The 17,978-nt window shown below is 39.1% G+C and overlaps 1 protein-coding gene across 1 annotated transcript in view; it reads left to right on the top strand.

Annotated features, from left to right (window-relative positions):
- Positions 1-17,978, top strand: part of LOC142139400 (EF-hand calcium-binding domain-containing protein 6-like) — a 101,059-nt gene that overhangs the window by 68,188 nt on the left and 14,893 nt on the right. The window contains exons 13-16 of the mRNA XM_075196975.1: positions 12,249-12,342; positions 14,630-14,754; positions 15,894-16,137; positions 17,190-17,362. Coding sequence (XP_075053076.1) covers positions 12,249-12,342; positions 14,630-14,754; positions 15,894-16,137; positions 17,190-17,362 — 636 coding nt within the window. The remainder of the gene's footprint in view (positions 1-12,248; positions 12,343-14,629; positions 14,755-15,893; positions 16,138-17,189; positions 17,363-17,978) is intronic.

A 17,978-nucleotide genomic window follows, 5' to 3' on the forward strand; every position in this document is an offset into this window, starting at 1 on the left:
ACCAAGTTTATGTAAAAACTAACATATATGCCCACTTTACCCAGATAGTTTAATTTGCAGCTGGTTCTCTCAAATGCGGTTTCAAAAATCATATGTGAGCCTCATATTAAGACACACGCTTTGCGGAGGAATTAAATCATCTTCTGCCAGACCTCCATAAGTAACCTTTGTGTGGTCCAATGTCAGATAGGCATCAATCCCTGAGGTTGTCAGTGATGTGTTGTTGTTCTTATTTAAAGACACAAAATGTGTGTGGGAACTTGCAGGAAGCAAATCCAGTCTTAGGTCCAGATTTTTGTTCCTTCTATACATAGAGGAGAAAAGTGACATTATAGATGCTACTAAAGTTAGTTCTACGCAAGCTTGGCATGGACAAAAGACCAGTGTTGTTTGTGGGATGCATCCCCAACTTATATATTCTTCCCATGTCAGTATAATCACTACTGGGAGGTAGCTCGATTAAGGATTACCATATCATTAATAGTATCCATGACTTTTGTTCAAAGGCTACTTGTGTAATGTTGCCTTGTGGATGAAGCACTTTAATCCTCTCAGCCGCAGCTGTAGAAAAGGGTCTTCCTTAGCGCTCCCCACACTGACTTTCCCTGTCCCCTTGGATCACTTGTAAAAAACAGACAGAAACAACCGTCAGCTGAAAGTAACAATCGTCCTACATTTCCACATTCATCCCCGGCTTCAATCCCTGCCAATGTTTTCTATTCTTCTTCCTTTTCCTAATAACCAGATCACCACTCGGATGGTGGCCAGATTAGGCGAAGAACAATGCCATTTTAAATGTTAAGTTTGCATCTCATTTTTATCACCTTGCATGAGAAGAAAGACAAAATTTTTCTAATGCGTCAGCACAATGCTCACAGCCAGGGTTTATATCTCCTTAGATACTCCAGAAAAAAAATCTTCGGCTTCTACCACATACTGGGCAATATTTGGCTTATCTTGGCGTTCCATATAAACACAGAGGTTGTAGAGACACATACACGAAGCTCAAGTGATAAATTCCTTTCTGTTGATTCAGCAAAAAATGAAATAAAAAACATTGATTGATAAAAAAATTTGCTTCAAACAAGACTGCATACTATGCCAACCTCCTAAAGAGAAGGGGCTCTTTAATCTTTGCAGAGTCGTAATTTGCTAGAGCATGAGTCTATCCAATGATGCCAGTTAGGTAGGATCTTTTATTGACAAAACAGGCAGTATGGGTCTAAACATCTAAATCAGAAGACATCAAACATATCCACAATGGCAGAAATGTAATTTAATATAATCCACATATGTATTTGCTGCCTCTGATCAATTAAAGAAAATAAAAACCTTCCAACAGTCATATATGGTATGGTATTCATCACCTTTCCTTCTTCAAATTGCACACATGACAATGGGCCTGATTCATTAAGGAACTTCGGCAATAATTTGAGTAAGTTTACTTACTTAAGTTTTCTGGACAAAACCATGTTGCAATGCAAGGGGTGCAAATTAGTTTATTATTTTGCACCTAAGTTAAATACTGGCTGTTTTGTCCTATAAGGGTCACTATTTATTGGGTATATAATATAGCTATGGGTGTCCATTCCTTTTAAATCCTGTCAGACTGGACCTTGGCATATCTCTTGACCATGAAGCATGGTCGCTCATTCACCAACACGTTGCAAAATACTTACAAAATATACACCAGATGGTACATGGTTACATCCAATCTATGTACGTAGATGCAAGTGTGGGCAACATTCTCACATGACTGACCTGGGGATGACGTACTAGACTTGATTACTCAGGTTACTGATATTCAATTACCCAAAGACCCTCTTATTATAATACTCTGTCAACACCTCAAGTCTTCTAATAAATTAATTCAGCACATTTGCAACAGAACTGTACTTCAAATTACAAGTCCTTGGAAGAACCGTCCAGAAAAGCGGTCAATAATAGAATTTAGTATTCAGCCTCTATATAACTAGTACTATAGCTAGTCTCCTCCATACAAGGTTACAAACTTACTGGGACTCTTGGTACCGCTATAACAATAGTAACCCTCCAGACACATCATAACTTCTCCAAGTTATTTCACTGTTAAGTGCCCAACATATTGGTTACTTGGAGTGTTTCATCTGACACCTGTGTGTGATGTCACTAACACCCTTCCCCTTCCATATTTCTGACACTTCTCTCCCACTTGTGTGCCCTTCTGTCTGGTTCCGTCTTCCATGGCCATAGACCCCCCAGTCTTTTATCATGCTACCTGCACTTTTTGGAGACACTATAGAAGTTCTTTTTTTGCTCCCAAGGTCCCAGAGACTGGCCCTGGGACTTTGGATGTATATATGTCCTTTACATCATTCTAGTCATTTGTGGACCATTATTTAAAACTAACATTGACCCAAGCTTACACAGGGTTATACAACACTGTATACGGTTCATTGTCTTTCATGGGCAGATTCACAGAAATTTAGCTAAAAATCACACAACTCTAAGTGTAATTTTCCTGCAATCCACAACTAGTGCTCTTAATCACTGAACCCTTCGTTCCAAATAATGCACAGGTAAGCGTTATACCTACACTGTCTAGATCCATAACCCGTGGTAGACTTAGGCTCTCATTAATATTTGTGTAGGGACCGGGCAAGAGCTCATTCGAGTTAGCTTTATTTCACTCAGTCTACCCACTGGACTTCTTGTGTGGAAAATGATCAATCAGAGATCCAAGTTATTTTCTTAGCCTATTAGTTTACTGTTACAAACAATATGTCCGTAACTCTGGCAGCCTGCCAGGAAGAGCACTAATGTTTCAGATACACTCAGTCATTAGCACTAATCCTCAGTGTCCTAAAAGAGACTCATTTAAACCGGCGGAGTCAACTTTGTATCGAGCTATTGCATACATTGCAAAGACAGCAAATATTTTTCATTGCATCGGCCTCAGTTTGAGTGTTGTTTGTTAGCTCTTCACCTCGTGCTTGTTGTGTTTTATGTGTTTTATAATAGATATGTATCTAATTAATATTTTTTATATACTGTGGTCCTATGGTCATGAAAATCCAATGCAGCAACCACTAAATATGGACATTTTGATGATGCCGCTGTCAGTGTTTTTGTAAATCTATTGACGAGCTTATCAATGATACCAGATTCAGAAAAGCTGGATGCAAAAAGAAAACAAGTAGCAAATCTTTTGCTTCAAAGTCTTCTAAACTTTGAAATGATATTGACAGCATTTAGTTATTTGTATATATTTGAAACTACAGCCCTGTTATTTACAGACAAGTGGTTTAGATATGTTTACTGCATGGAGTTTAGTAGATTCACCTACAACAAAGTTAAAGGAACATTTGAAAACCGTTCACAGCAATTTTTTGGACTTTGTAAAAAAATTGTAATGACAAGATTTCACAGTTGAATATGGATGGAAATCAAACATTGTAAATTGACAATTTGGAAACAACATTGTCAGTTAAGAGGCATAGGAAGAAGAAAAGACTGAAAGATGAGTTTATAGATGATGAAGGAAATTCCTCAGATTCTATAGCTGATTTGCCAGTAAATGTGTTTAACCTTATAATGGACCTCATTGTCCAGTCACTAGATTCATGCGTTGTACAACACAAAAAGTTGTATAAAGATTTATCCTGCTTGGACCTAACAAAGTTTAAAACTATTGCAAAGAGTGGCCTTGAAGATGAAGCATTGGAAGGTACTATTAAGCTGTCTCTACAAATACAAACGTACAGCAAAGATCAAGTAATATTGGAATTGTTTTCTTTTGCTTCGAACTTTGATTTATTAAAGCTATTGCTTAATAATGGATTCCAGCTGCAACAAGTGTAAAATTTGTAGCACTTGAACACATTGGACCTCATTTAGAGTCGGATGCAATGTCTGTTTTAGGCGCAAGTGTCCAAGATGCAGGCGGATTTGGTGCTTTCTGCACATGCATGACAGTGTTTTTTTGTTGGATGCGCCTAAAACGGACTTTGCGTCCAACTCTAAATGAGGTCCAATGTGTACTAAAAATTCTGGCATCCATCAGACTTCATGACAAGGCATATGATAACCTTTGTGAGTTTAGTAGAGTCATCTGCACACTATCAGTTACTCAAGTCCAATGTGAGAGGACATTTCTTTAGACCTAGTCTGCCACTCTGGAGCGGTACAAAGACTTACCTCCTTCTGTGCTTCGGGGCCCCTAATTGCCAGTTCAGGGACGCTCAGATTCACCTCTGTTTATGTACTAAGATTCTAAACACTGGTACTGTATACTGTGTCCATTATTATTATTATTATTATTACCATTTATTTATATAGCGCTACTAATTCCGCAGCGCTGTACAGAGAATTCACTCACATCAGTCCCTGCCCCATTGGGGCTTACAGTCTAAATTCCCTAACATACACAGACACACAGACTAGGGTCAATTTGTTAGCATGTACTTCTAGTCTACTGACTAGAAGTACATTCTGTAGAGCCAGATGTGTATATGTTATCCATTTCTGTTATTAAACAATTACCAAACTGAAAAACTAATAATAGCTTTTATGGCAGACAATTGTTGTCATTCATGGTAGTCCCCTGTTAAGGAATGTCTGATAATAATAATAATAATAATAATAATAATAATAATAGTTGATTCATAATCTTAACCTGTTATATGTTGTACATGTTTATTCAAGAATTAGCCTTTTATCATTTATCTGCACATTGAAAAAAATATTATTATATTATTGACCATTGTCGGCCTTAAGCAGCAGCACTAAGCTTTGTGAGGAAATCATCTCAGTATCAATTTCAGGCTCATCCTGTGTCCTGTTGAGTTCTTGTGTTGATTGTCGCCCAGGGTCACATGCTACATGGAATCCCCACTGAGACTCTGCCTCAGGTCAACATCAGAATACTCTTTCCCTGTGCGTTCACTGCCAGAGTCATCTTCTGTACACAAAGCTGGCTTGTAGCAGCATCGCAATGTAGTCAAACTAGCGGATATGTTGTTTTTGTGGTATATCCATGCGCTACATGAACAATTGGTGAGCTCAAACATTATACGTCCTTCAAATCTTTATTGTTTGACTCTTCTTAATTACAGGGTGCACTATTTCCTGTGAACTGTGCACTCTAGTAATGAGACGTTCAAAAACTGGACTGGAAAGTCTGTTGGGTTGCACTGAACATCAGATTCTAATTGTAGCCCTTAAGGATTGGGGATCTCTGAATAACCTTTTAACTCTTTAATTGACAGAGAGCATCTCAATTGGTGGACAGTGCAGAAGCACGTTTTCATGTTTACCTCCAGGAAGCAATATATTAAAAATGAAATATCCTCATATTGCAATTGATTTTAATTCTTCACTAAGATTGAGTGTGACTCCTTCATCTTATTACACCCACAGCTTGAGATGGATAACTACAAAAACAGCTATTTAATTAATAGCATAATTCTTTCCAATGGCAATTGTCATAAATAGGAACTTCTGACCTAGACATTTTGCAGTGATTTTTAATATATATGGATTAACATTAATGTAATTAACCGCACCTAATGTGTGGATGGAACCTGTCTTGAATTATTCAATACCTGTCATGACAAGCCCCTCCCCCCACACAGTATTTGAGTACTGTTGAAATCCCACTTGTAGGACTAGAGGTGTTAAACTGATGTTAAAAGTGAAATTTTAACACATCAAATACTATAATAAAAGTAATTACAGTTTTATCAAGTAAAATATAATTTTTTGTTTATGAACAGAAATAACTGTCTCAAGGAACAAAAATAACAATTATTAAAAAATGTATAAAAAAATTATTATTTTGTAAAAAGAAGAAGAAAATCCAACTTAAAAAAAAGTGTAATAAATTAGAGATGAGCGCACTCGGATTTCTGAAATCCGAGCCCACCCGAACGTTGCGGATCCGAACCGGATCCGAGACAGATCCGGGTATTCCCGCCAATTGTAAAACTGAAAGCGAGGCTCTGAGTCATAATCCTGCTGTCGGATCTTGCGATACTCGGATCCTATAAATTCCCCGCTAGTCGCCGCCATCTTCACTCGGGCATTGATCAGGGTAGAGGGAGAGTGTGTTAGGTGGTCCTCTGTCCTGCTATATCTCGTGCTGTTCAGTTCTGTGCTGTGCTGTGCTGTGCTGTGCTGTGTTCTGTGTCCTGTTCAGTCCAGTGGTGCTGTGTCCTGTGCTCTGTCCTTCTGAGTTCAGTAGTGCTGCTAGGTCCTGTGCTGTGTCCTGTTCAGTCCAGTGGTGCTGTGTCCTGTGCTCTGTCCTTTTGAGTTCAGTGGTGCTGCTGGGTCCTGTGCTGTGTCCTGTTCAGTCCAGTGGTGCTGTGTCCTGTGCTCTGTCCTTCTGAGTTCAGTGGTGCTGCTGGGTCCTGTGCTGTGTCCTGTTCAGTCCAGTGGTGCTGTGTCCTGTGCTCTGTCCTTCTAAGTTCATTGTTATTTCCCCATTATTCCCAAATTATAAAAAATTTCAAAAATAGTTATAAAAAAATTACAAAATAAGTAATTATAAAAAAAATAAAAAAATATCCCAAAACAATCCTGCAGTATAAGTCCATTGGAACTGCTATATTACAAAGTTTACTGATTCAGCAGTATAAGTCTAGTGGTACTGCTATATTACAAAGTTCACTCATTCTACAGTATAAGTCCATTGGTACTGCAATATTACAAAGTTCACTCATTCTGCAGTATAAGTCCATTGGTATTGCAATATTACAAAGTTCACTCATTCTGCAGTATAAGTCCAGTGGTACTGCAATATTACAAAGTTCACTGATTTTGCAGTATAAGTCCATTGTTACTGCCATATTACAAATTTCACTGATTCTGCAGTATAAGTCCAGTGGTACTGCAATATTACAAAGTTTACTGATTCAGCAGTATAAGTCCATTGTTGTTACTGCCATATTACAAATTTCACTGATTCTGCAGTATAAGTCCAGTGGTACTGCTGTATAACTCCAGTCCAGTGGTACTCTCCTGTGCCGCATATAATTTTTAAAGGCTTTGCTGAGTGTGTGTGGCTTAGGGGTACATATAATGCAGAACAAAAATTTGGAGGATAAAGTAGGAAAGATCAAGACCCACTTCCTCCTAATGCTGAAGCTGCTGCCACTAGTCATGACATAGACGATGAAATGCCATCAACGTCGTCTGGCAAGCCCGATGCCCAATCTCCTAGTAGAGGGCATGTAAAATCCAAAAAGCCCAAGTTCAGTAAAAGTAGCAAAAAGAGAAACTTAAAATCATCTGAGGAGAAACGTAAAGTTGCCAATATGCCATTTACGACACGGAGTGGCAAGGAACGGCTTAGGCCCTGGCCCGTGTTCATGACTAGTGGTTCAGCTTCACCCAAGGATCTTAGCCCTCCTCCTCCTCCCTTCCCTACAAAAAATTGAAGAGAGTTATGCTGTCAGCAACAAAACAGGAAACAACTCTGCCTTCTAAAGAGAAATTATCACAAATCCCCAAGGCAAGTCCGAGGGTGTTGGTGGTTGTCAAGCCTGACCTTCCCATCACTGTACGGGAAGAGGTGGCTCGGGAGGAGGCTATTGATGTAGCTGGCGATGTTGAGGAACTTAATGATGAGGATGCTGATGTGGTTATTGTAAATGAGGCACCAGGGGGAGAAACAGCTGATGTCCATGGGATTAAAAAGCCCATTGTCATGCCTGGTCAGAATACCAAAAAATGCACCTCTTCGGTCTGGAGTTATTTTTATCCAAATCCGGCCAACCAATGTATGGCCATATGTAGCTTATGTAAAGCTCAAATAAGCTGGGGTAAGGATCTTGCCCACCTAGGGACATCCTCCCTTATACGTCACCTGAATAACCTTCATAGTTCAGTGGTTAGTTCAGGAACTGGGGCTAGGACCGTCATCAGTACAGGGACACCTAAATCCCTTGGTCCTGTTGGATACACACCAGCAACACCCTCCTCGTCAACTTCCTCCACGATCTCCATCAGATTCAGTCCTGCAGCCAAAGTCACCAGCCAGACTGAGTCCTCTTCAATAAGGGATTCATCCGAGGAATCCTGCAGCGGTACGCCTACTACTGCCACTGCTGCTGTTGCTGCTGTTAGTCGGTCATCTTCCAAGAGGGGAAGTCGTAAGACCGCTACGTCTTACACAAAACAATTGACCGTCCAACAGTCGTTTGCCATGAGCACAAAGTAAAACAAAATTAAAACCAATTAAACAAATTAAACCAAAAGCTAAATGCCCAGTCATAATAAAAAAAAGAGGTATTGACGTCCTCGAACTACTGTACTGTTTATAACTTAGAAACACTACACTGGAAAGCTTGAGCCTTTAAATAAAAAAGTCACTCTTCATTGCACGAATATTTGCAACAGGGACAGTTTTTTAGTTAACAAAGTCAACAAATAACACTTCGACCCTGTCTGTCTTTCACATACTTGATGGGATCTCAATGATGAATGCTCAGTACCATGGTTGTCTAAAACAAGAGGTATTGACGTGCTCGAACTACTGTAGGGTTTATAACTTAGAAACACTACACTTGAAAGTCGGAGGAGGTATTGTGGCCCCGGTACTAAATTGGGTACCGGGACCACTCCACTATGCAGTCCAGAAAGCTACCTCGGTGAAACGTTTTGGACTAAAAACAATATTGTGAGGTGTTCAGAATAGACTGGAAATTAGTGGAAATGATTGTTATTGAATGTTATTGAGGTTAATAATAGCGTAGGAGTGAAAGTAAACAAAAAAAACTTGATTTTAACACTTTTAATGTTTTTTTCAAAATAAATCCGAATCCAAAACCTTAAATCCGAACCAAAACCTTTCGTCAGGTGTTTTGTGAAACAAATCCGAACCCAAAACCTCAAGCAAATCCGAACCCAAAACACAAAACACGAGACACCAAAAGTGGCCGGTGCACATCCCTATAATAAATGCAGTACAGGTATTGTTTTGTGACATCATGCACCATACTTCTGTGCCATTGTACCTGGTCTTACAGGAAAGAGCATGAACTTGTGGGCCAAGATGGTTTCATGTGCAGAGGTGCAAGTAGTTTTCTCTGGTTGGTTGGAGGAGCTGGGCGGATTAAGCGCAGTGCCGTGTAGAAACAAGATTTAATTTTGCAGGACTGGATTATTTAAATTAGATAAAGGGGACGTAAAGGGCACATTTTCCTTGGCATTCTCTCCTTTATGCAGTATTTTCCTCCCAGCACAAGGACTTGAATTCTCCACTACTTCTGATCAGGTCTTGTTCTATGCTTATAATGAGAAACAGTTTACATATTCTATTTGCAGGGAGTCTCATTGGTCACACTTTGACCAATGTAAGAAAAGCTTCAAATACAAAAAGTACACGTAAATAAGACTTGGCGTCACCTCATTTCCACACTGTATGTTTTATAGATCCGACAACCCTCAAATGTAGGAGCAAACTGATTTCCGGCTGCACACATTGCTGGCTAATACAGTGCTAAAATCTCCGCTCATTGTGCCTCGCATGTCTGCGGGATGTAAGGGAAAATGAGCAGACATTGAAAGAAGGAGAGCCAGACACGTCAGAGTTTATAAAGACACCAGAGATTAGGGGGTGCTTATAGAGACATTAGATAGGGGGTGTTTCAGTGACACTACTGTTAAAGAGACACCAGGGTTGAGTGTGTTTTTACAGACACCAGAGAAGTATGTCTCTAGCAACACCAGAAGGTGGAGGGACACTAGATTTGGGGAAGGGGGGATAAGATGTGGGGAACGCTTTCTCCTAGTGATGGAAGTCACATGAACTTCTGCTTATTGTGAGAGACTGCCAAATACATTTATGGAAACTTGTGCACAGAAAACCTGATGTTTCCCACAGGTAGCGTGACATGCAGTCACTGGGCCCCGTAGATTAATTTGAAGGGGTCCAGCGATACATGCCCATCCGCTCACGAGTCAGGGCACACTCACTGTTCACTAAAAGCCCATATGGATGTTCACTGCGAATGCACTGGCCCATGTGGGTGCTCAGAAGAGGAGAGCAAAAACTGGTCTTACTTCAAGTGTGGTTCCATAATCTAAATGTTTTCAATTATCATAGATGTCACATGGGGAGGAGCTTGTCATGACAGGTATTGTATAATTCAGAACGGGCCAGTCTCCACATCAGGTGCAGGTAATTACATTGATGTTGATCTTTATATAGTAAAAATCACTGGCAAAAGTGGGTGGAGTGGATGGGCACACTTATACTTGTAGCTGCTGGTGGTATCTAATCACTGATTTCTGTTCATGTCTCAAAAGTAACAAATATTTTACCACTGTTCCATACCTGGTTTACCCAGGTGTGTAAACCATTTCCCTAGAAAATCACAGGGATATGTTGGCAACACTGAGGCAGATTCAATAGTTTCTTAAGTTCTGGTTGTAGAGTCTTCATAAGTCCTACTATACTAATAGTTGTTAGTCTTGTCTCCAATCCTTAATATATGCAAAAACCTTTTAAAATATTTTCTTTTTCAATGAAAATAAAATGTTGAATTCCAAACAGAAAAGTTTGATGTATTAGAAGTGAAGCCTGTGTCTTCTGTCTGTATACCTGGTAATAACAAATGTATACGATTGTTCTTACTAAATGGAATAATTTGCAAACAAACACCTTGAGCCGACCAACTATGGACAAGGAGCATCTGGAAATGTCAAACCCTAGGTAAATAAAGTTGCATACACTTTGTGAGTCCTGACTGCGTCATAAGACATACAAAGCAATAATAGTGCAAATATATAAAATATGCTAATATTGTATGAGAAAATCCTGTTTATAGGATTAATTATGTTACATAAAAAAGCAAATTCATTATTTAGCTCCATGTAATGACATAAAATAACGAAGGCTCCTGTCCTATACAATAGGGCTGTCCATCTGGAGGTACATGGGGCAGAAGTGGCCCACCAAAGGCTTTGTGGTGGTCCATCCCTGGCTACCTCAATATACTGCGTTACTTTACATGGTTTTAACATAATTTGGCCCGTGGCCACTTCGTTATAACATCATGGTGCCCACACCTGTCTACATGTAAATGCTTGGACAGTACAGCCATTCAATATAAGCTGGAGTCATCTTTTGGCTTTGTCAGAAAATCCTGCTTAATAATACAGCTGTTTAGATTTTCCATATGGATTCTCACGCCAGACAGTTAGAACCTGTGATACTAACAGCAATCATATGCACGGTAATGGACTGTGGCTGACTATCACTTGACTCCAATTAAAATGGTTATTCTTCAGAAATCATTAATTAGACGCTGTAACCTTTTCTCATGAAGAAATCTATGGGCAATAAAAAGCTACATTTCAGTGGATACTTTTCCATACGTTAAATCACATAGGGATTATTCTTGTATTGACATAAGCATTCACTTGCTAATTTGCTGGACACTGAGCAGCTAATACCATAATGGCCTCTCCACCCAACAGTCTTAACTAAGACCCCAGTTCCTGCATATTTTTTTTTACAACCTTTTTTTATTTCCACATGCTTCATAAATGCCAATGTTTTGATCGCCTTAAGGAAAAGAATGAGTTAAATGGACCAACATTTTAGCCCTGGCTCTAAAACCGCCTCTTTTCAGAGTCCCCTCAGCACCTGCAGGATATTTGCACATACATAAATAAATAAATTAACAATGAATAAATAATTTTAATCCTGCCACCTTAAAGATTTGATCCTTTGGCACCGCATGTGTGTTTGTCAATTCCTAATTCTTTTTTATACAGTCCTCAGATACTTGGTGTCTGTCAGGCAAATTTGGGGCATTGTTTTTTCGCTTGATTAGTTCTGTATGACACAAGGTCGCCCTTAAAATCCACATCACTCTTCAGAACTTGGAAAGGCCTCCTTGCTTTTTAAAGGGATGCAAAGTGCCTGCCATTCCTCCGGACAAAAGCCTGGGAGGTTTGTAGCATTTGGCCTTCTCAATGCGTCCGTTTTGCTCATTGAAGCGGAGATAAAACTCATTAGGTTACACTGTTATTTCTTCTCCAGAGCTGTACAGTACTTGTGCTGTTGACTGTTGACGGACAATGATTGCGCTGTACAGGTCCACAGCTAAGGCAAGTCTGGTACTGCAGGCTGTTTGGCAAGTGTTGTGTGACCTGAAAGCTTGTAAGGAGTAGACAGTATTGTTTTTATTTATAGCAATTATTACACTAGTGCTATGACAGGTTATGGACGTAATTATAGTAAAATATTTTTCCCTTCACAGTCAGGGGGTGCCGAGTCTCTTTGATGAAAGGTCTATGGGAAGCTCTGCATTTGATGAAGATTTGGAGCATGAACCTGGGAGAACATCAGAGCAAGTAAATATTAACAGTGTGGCTTATTTTTTGGGGGAGTGGGGTGGAGTTGATTTGTATGCAATATTAGTCCAGTGACACCAAGCTCCAGGAATGACCCTAATAGCATCAGGTGGTATATTTTGTAAATTGTACCCATGCTGGCAGCAGATATGACCACTGAGGAGCTCATGTAGAGTTGGACGCAAACTACATTTTCAGTGTATAATACACATATGCCCACAAAGCTTTAGTTACTTTTGTGACTATATGTAGATTTGAGGAACATCTTGCGCTTATGGATGCTTGCGACCCCTTACATTTGAAGAGGCAATGGGGGGAAGGAGGGGGCATGTAAGGGCTTGTTGGAGCAAATTTATGTAGACTGGGACTCAGACGCGGGTGGGTACATATTCCCAACAACTACAATTTCTACATAAGTTTAAACAACTCCAAAATGCCGATGGTTACAATCTACATATGTTCTAAACACGGAGGGCCTGATTCATTAAGGATCTTAAATTAAGAAGTTTCTTATTTAAGTCTCCTGGACAAAACCATGTTACAATGCAAGGGGTGCAAATTAGTTTTCTGTTTTGCACATAAGTTAAATACTGACTGTTTTTTCATGTAACACACAAATACTTGATAGCTTATTTGCACACTGAAATTTAAAGTTGATATTTGTGTGCTACATGAAAAAACAGTCAGTATTTAACTTATGTGCAAAACAGAAAACTATTTTGCACCCCTTGCATTGTAACATGGTTTTGTCCAGGAGACTTAAATAAGAAACTTCTAAATTTAAGATCCTTAATGAATCAGGCCCAGAGTTACCAGAAAAAAGACAGCTCACAAATCTGACTGCAGTGCTAACATGTGTGACAGGTGAAAATGCTGCCACTGAAGATTCCCGTCACTTAACAGAGCAACAGAGAGAGATTGCCGGTTTTAAAGCGGCAATGTCTGGACCCGGCGAATAAAAAAGCGTTTTTTAGATTATCTATCCGCCGGGTGCTGGAATTGCTGCTTTAAAACTGGCAATCTCTCTGTCGCTATGTTAAGTGAGGTTTATAAAGGCAGCAGCACCAGTCAGAACTGCAGGATGATTATATGTATGAGTGTGGTAGGTGATTTCACACCTGAGGCTGCCAGACTGAGAGCTGAATGAAGCTTGTAACTAGTTACCAACCAGCTGAATCGGTGAACTGCAGGAATGATCCTGCACATAGTAGTAACAGTAATTGCACAGATGATAGATCAAACAATCAGGAGAACTCTGCACCCTCCACATCTCTTTCTGAGGAATGAAATCTTATTATTGCACTGCTTCACAAACATACGTGCACTACTGCATATACTCAGTATTTAGCAAAGAATGCCCTCGCTCTGCCCAACTCCTCCATTGGCCTCAAGTTTGCACTTCCACAAATGCTTGTTACATGACCAAAAAGGCTTTTCTGCTGTTCTTCTGTATTCTTGTGCATTGTAAATAACATTCACTGTACACTTTTGGGTTTCAATTTTCCTCTTGTGTGTGTCAACTATATACTACTCTCCAAAAACTCTAACTCTCTCCAGAGCAACAAAACCTCTTATTCGCCATGTATTGTACTTCACTCCAACCCCTGAATATAGCCCTTATTGACCTTTACATCCATCTAATACGCAGCCCATTTACTTCCTGAAATTAACCTATCAAATAGATTGCCGTACTAAGATATTAAGGAAATAATTTTCATGAGTCATCTTTGTGTAATGAAAATTCCTTTTATGTGAAAAATGTAAAAAATTTACCCACACCAACGTTACTACTCCTTACTGGTCCTTCTGTGTGTGTGTGTGGTGGTGGGGGGGGCTTTTCTGAGACTACCATTTCTTGTACTGTAACAGTCCCTGAAAAAATTGGGCTTAACTAGACCGAATATAGAGCCCCATGACGGCCCGCCTTCTATCTCTATCATTGGACCACTTTGAGCTGCCCACGCAGTAGTCCCGGCCAGACAATGAGTACTGTTGGGAGCATCTGTGGCTGCTACAACTTGACGTCTACTCCTTCAAGGTTTACCTAGAATATTTCCTCTAAGTAATTATGATTTATTTCTTCATATTAAGCTTCTTGCACCAAAGTACCAGACCGCCATTGTCTATATCACCTGTGAGCCTAACACATATAGGTGTATATAATGACCTTGATTGTTAAAGAATTACTTCCTATACATTTAAAATGAGACCTTCTTAAAGCGACGTGATATTTCAATCAGTGACCGGCACCATTTATAATAGATGATATTCTCCTGGTTTCTTGAAGCTGTTCAAGATTATAAAGAGTCTGATTCATAAGAACTACGCTGTGGTGGAGAAGGAATTTGAAGATCTGGATGAAATGAATTCAAGACGCCTCACTCAGGAGACAATGTACTTCCTCCTAAAGCGGTATGTGTGATAGATATATGTATACTGTAAGTTACCATTACAGGCGCATATTATGTTATCATAGCGCCATTAAAATGTGATAATACCGTCCAATTAGGTTACAATTATTATAACTTTTTACTGTTTGAATCAAATGAGTTTAAAAAAATACAACTTTACAATATTGGCTTTATTTTTTATAGGTGTGTGAAAAATATTTTTTTTAATGATACTGTCCATTAATCAGTGATGGGTGAAAAACACATGTCCACACAAGCGCAGGTGGCTGCTGACATTACACCCATTTACCACCACTATACTGAAAACACAAGTTGTCTTAGATGAGGTAACATTAAAAAATATTTAAGTAGGAGTTTCAGAATCTTGGGCCTGATTCATTAAGGATCTTAACTTGAGAAACTTCTTATTTCAGTCTCCTGGACAAAACCATGTTACAATGCAAGGGGTGCAAATTAGTTTTCTGTTTTGCACATATGTTAAATACTGACTGTTTTCATGTAGCACACAAATACTTGATAGCTTATTTGTACACTGAAATTTAAAGTTGATATTTGTTTCTCAAGTTAAGATCCTTAATGAATCAGGCTCTTTATCAGAACTGAAGATATTTGAGATAATGTTATGATGGGGGGATATTTTCCCCCACACAGCAGTCTGTCATCCCATTGGACACTGCAGTCAGTCTTTTTTAGTCACTCTTCGCATGGTTGATAACAGAGATAACTTCACAGCAAATGTAAATACAACGATACTGGCTGGCAGTAGTGTGAGTGCATCTGCGCATGCGTGACCCTAGATTACACGTTGCATATGTTTTGAGATTTGTGCAAATAAAATTACAGCCAGAGAAAAGTAAGTGCACAGATGCATTTTTGCATTCACACAACAGTCACATTTTGATGTCCAAATCTAAAGGACGTTCTGTATTTGTCGATGTCAGTATATGAATATACATTGCTGGCAGAGTCATGTGACAAGTAACAAGCAAAGCAATAGAAATAAACAACACTATGCATATGAATCCTCACTTGGTTACTGGAAATCGTATATGTGGTGACAGAATCTGCAGATGTACTAGAACAATGTGAGTTTGGGTAACATGCAGTTATTACTTTGACATGTTTTATTGTTTTCTGAAGATTTGATATCCAGCCTGGAGTTTCTCGAGGAGAGATACGCAGACTTTGGAGCACATTCATCACCAACCAGAACAACACTTTGGACTACTTGCAATTTGTGAGGCATTTTGGTTACTCCCCCAAATCTGCCTGTTATCCCAATGCAAAGATCAGTCCCCCAAAGAAAGGAGATGGAGATTTTAAGATCCGATCTAAAAAGCTGAATTGTGACTCTGATATACTTATAGATAACGTCCGTGCAAAGGTAATGACACCTCAACATAAGTGCTGCAAATATGGGTAACATATGCCTATCTGTCCAAGGAGGTGATGTTTAAGTCACACAACCCATGGGGGTAGATATATCATACCCCGGTTTCTTCAACTCGCGGGAGTTCGGCGTCTTTGCAGCTTAAATTTAAAGCGGCGCTGCCTTGTAAAAGGAAGTTTCCCTTTACAAGGCAGCGCTGCTTTAAATTTAAGCTGCGAAGTTGAAGAAACCGGGGTATGATACATTTACCCCCTGGTGTCCAGTTAGCGTTTGTAACTAGCATTTTCACTAATGTTTGGAGATCATTGTTCCCCAATGCCTTTGCCATGGCAAATGCAAAAATAGTACATAATGCATTCCAAAAACTGGTACGCAAATGGAGCACTAGTAAAACTGCAAGTGTGCATAGTGAGATTAGAAATACTGATTCATAGAAACAGTCCCATATGGTCATTTTTATTGTGTCCTCTTTTATTGTAATTCTTCTTACTGTGCTAGTTTTATGCAACAAACATGCTTCATTTTGTAACTGGAAAACTGTAATGGAAACGGTTTGAAACCAAAATAAATTTCACTATCCAGGAGAACATTTATGTAGCACATTTTTAATAAACGGTAAATGTTTTTTTTCAGGTGCATTATGGTAGAACATTTGCATTTATCACAATAAGGGGTAAATGTATCAAGCTGCGAGTTTTTGGTGGGTTTGAAAAGTGGAGATGTTGCCTTTAACAACCAAACAGATTCTCGCTATCATTTTGTCGAATGTACTAATTAAATGATAACTAGAATCTGATTGGTTGCTATAGGCAGCATCTCCACTTTTCAAACCGCTGAAAACTTGCAGCTTGATAAGTTTAATCCCAAATGTTTTCCTTGAGTATTTCATAGGCTGCCAGTCCAGCCTATTTTCATTCCTAAAGTTTTATTCAGCCATGTTTGGCTCTCTAAAATAGCTGTGGATTGATAAAGGGACATCAGTCTTTTAGACTGTAACATGGAAATGATGGTGCTTGTATTTCAGCTGGATTGTTTCCATATTTTAGGTGGAGTACTTGTGGGATGACCTCCGGAGAGAATTTGAAGACCTTGACCCTTATAGCACAGGATTTGTCAGCAAAGAGGAGTTTAAGGATCTATTAACTGAACTTTGTATACAGTTGAATGAATATGAACGAGAAATGTTAGCAAAGAAGTTTGAATCTAAAGGTGATGGCCGGTGAGTTAGCTGCTAGTCATATTAACTTGTGTAAATGCTGGAGAATAGCTGTATCTTACTAAATATAGTAAAGTTTCCTTTCAAACTTATCAAACAGAGGGCGTCCAATAAAATATAACTATAGTATTATATTCCGATGTGAATAAGTATAGTACAGGAGGTACAGACACTTCCATTATAGTCTCTCATGAATTGTGCTAATCCAATAGATTGTGTGTATTATATATATATGCTTCATATTGTGTTTTGGCTGGCCTTAATATAGGTCTATCAACATCTACTTTTTATATGTATGTTTTCACCATTTTATTATTATATGAGTATGTTTTAATGTTATTAATAGTGATTACTTGATCTTGCAATAAGGTAACCTAGTATGCCATGTTCTAGTTATGTGATCTGCACATAACACTTCCTTACTTAACGTACAAGCTTCCACTTATGACCACGGATCGTGGAATTTCTGGTAACTACAGCTGCTCTCAAAATACCTCCCTAAATAGTGGTGGTCACCACGGAGGCTTCCAGGCTAAATGTAATGAGCAAGGAGAGCACCAGATTGTTTATGTTCTTGTCCTTCTTGCACTAAGTATCCCACTAGAAGATGGGTATATAT

The sequence above is a fragment of the Mixophyes fleayi genome, chromosome 1 (assembly GCF_038048845.1).
Source record: "Mixophyes fleayi isolate aMixFle1 chromosome 1, aMixFle1.hap1, whole genome shotgun sequence".
In the NCBI taxonomy this organism is placed as follows: domain Eukaryota; kingdom Metazoa; phylum Chordata; class Amphibia; order Anura; family Limnodynastidae; genus Mixophyes; species Mixophyes fleayi.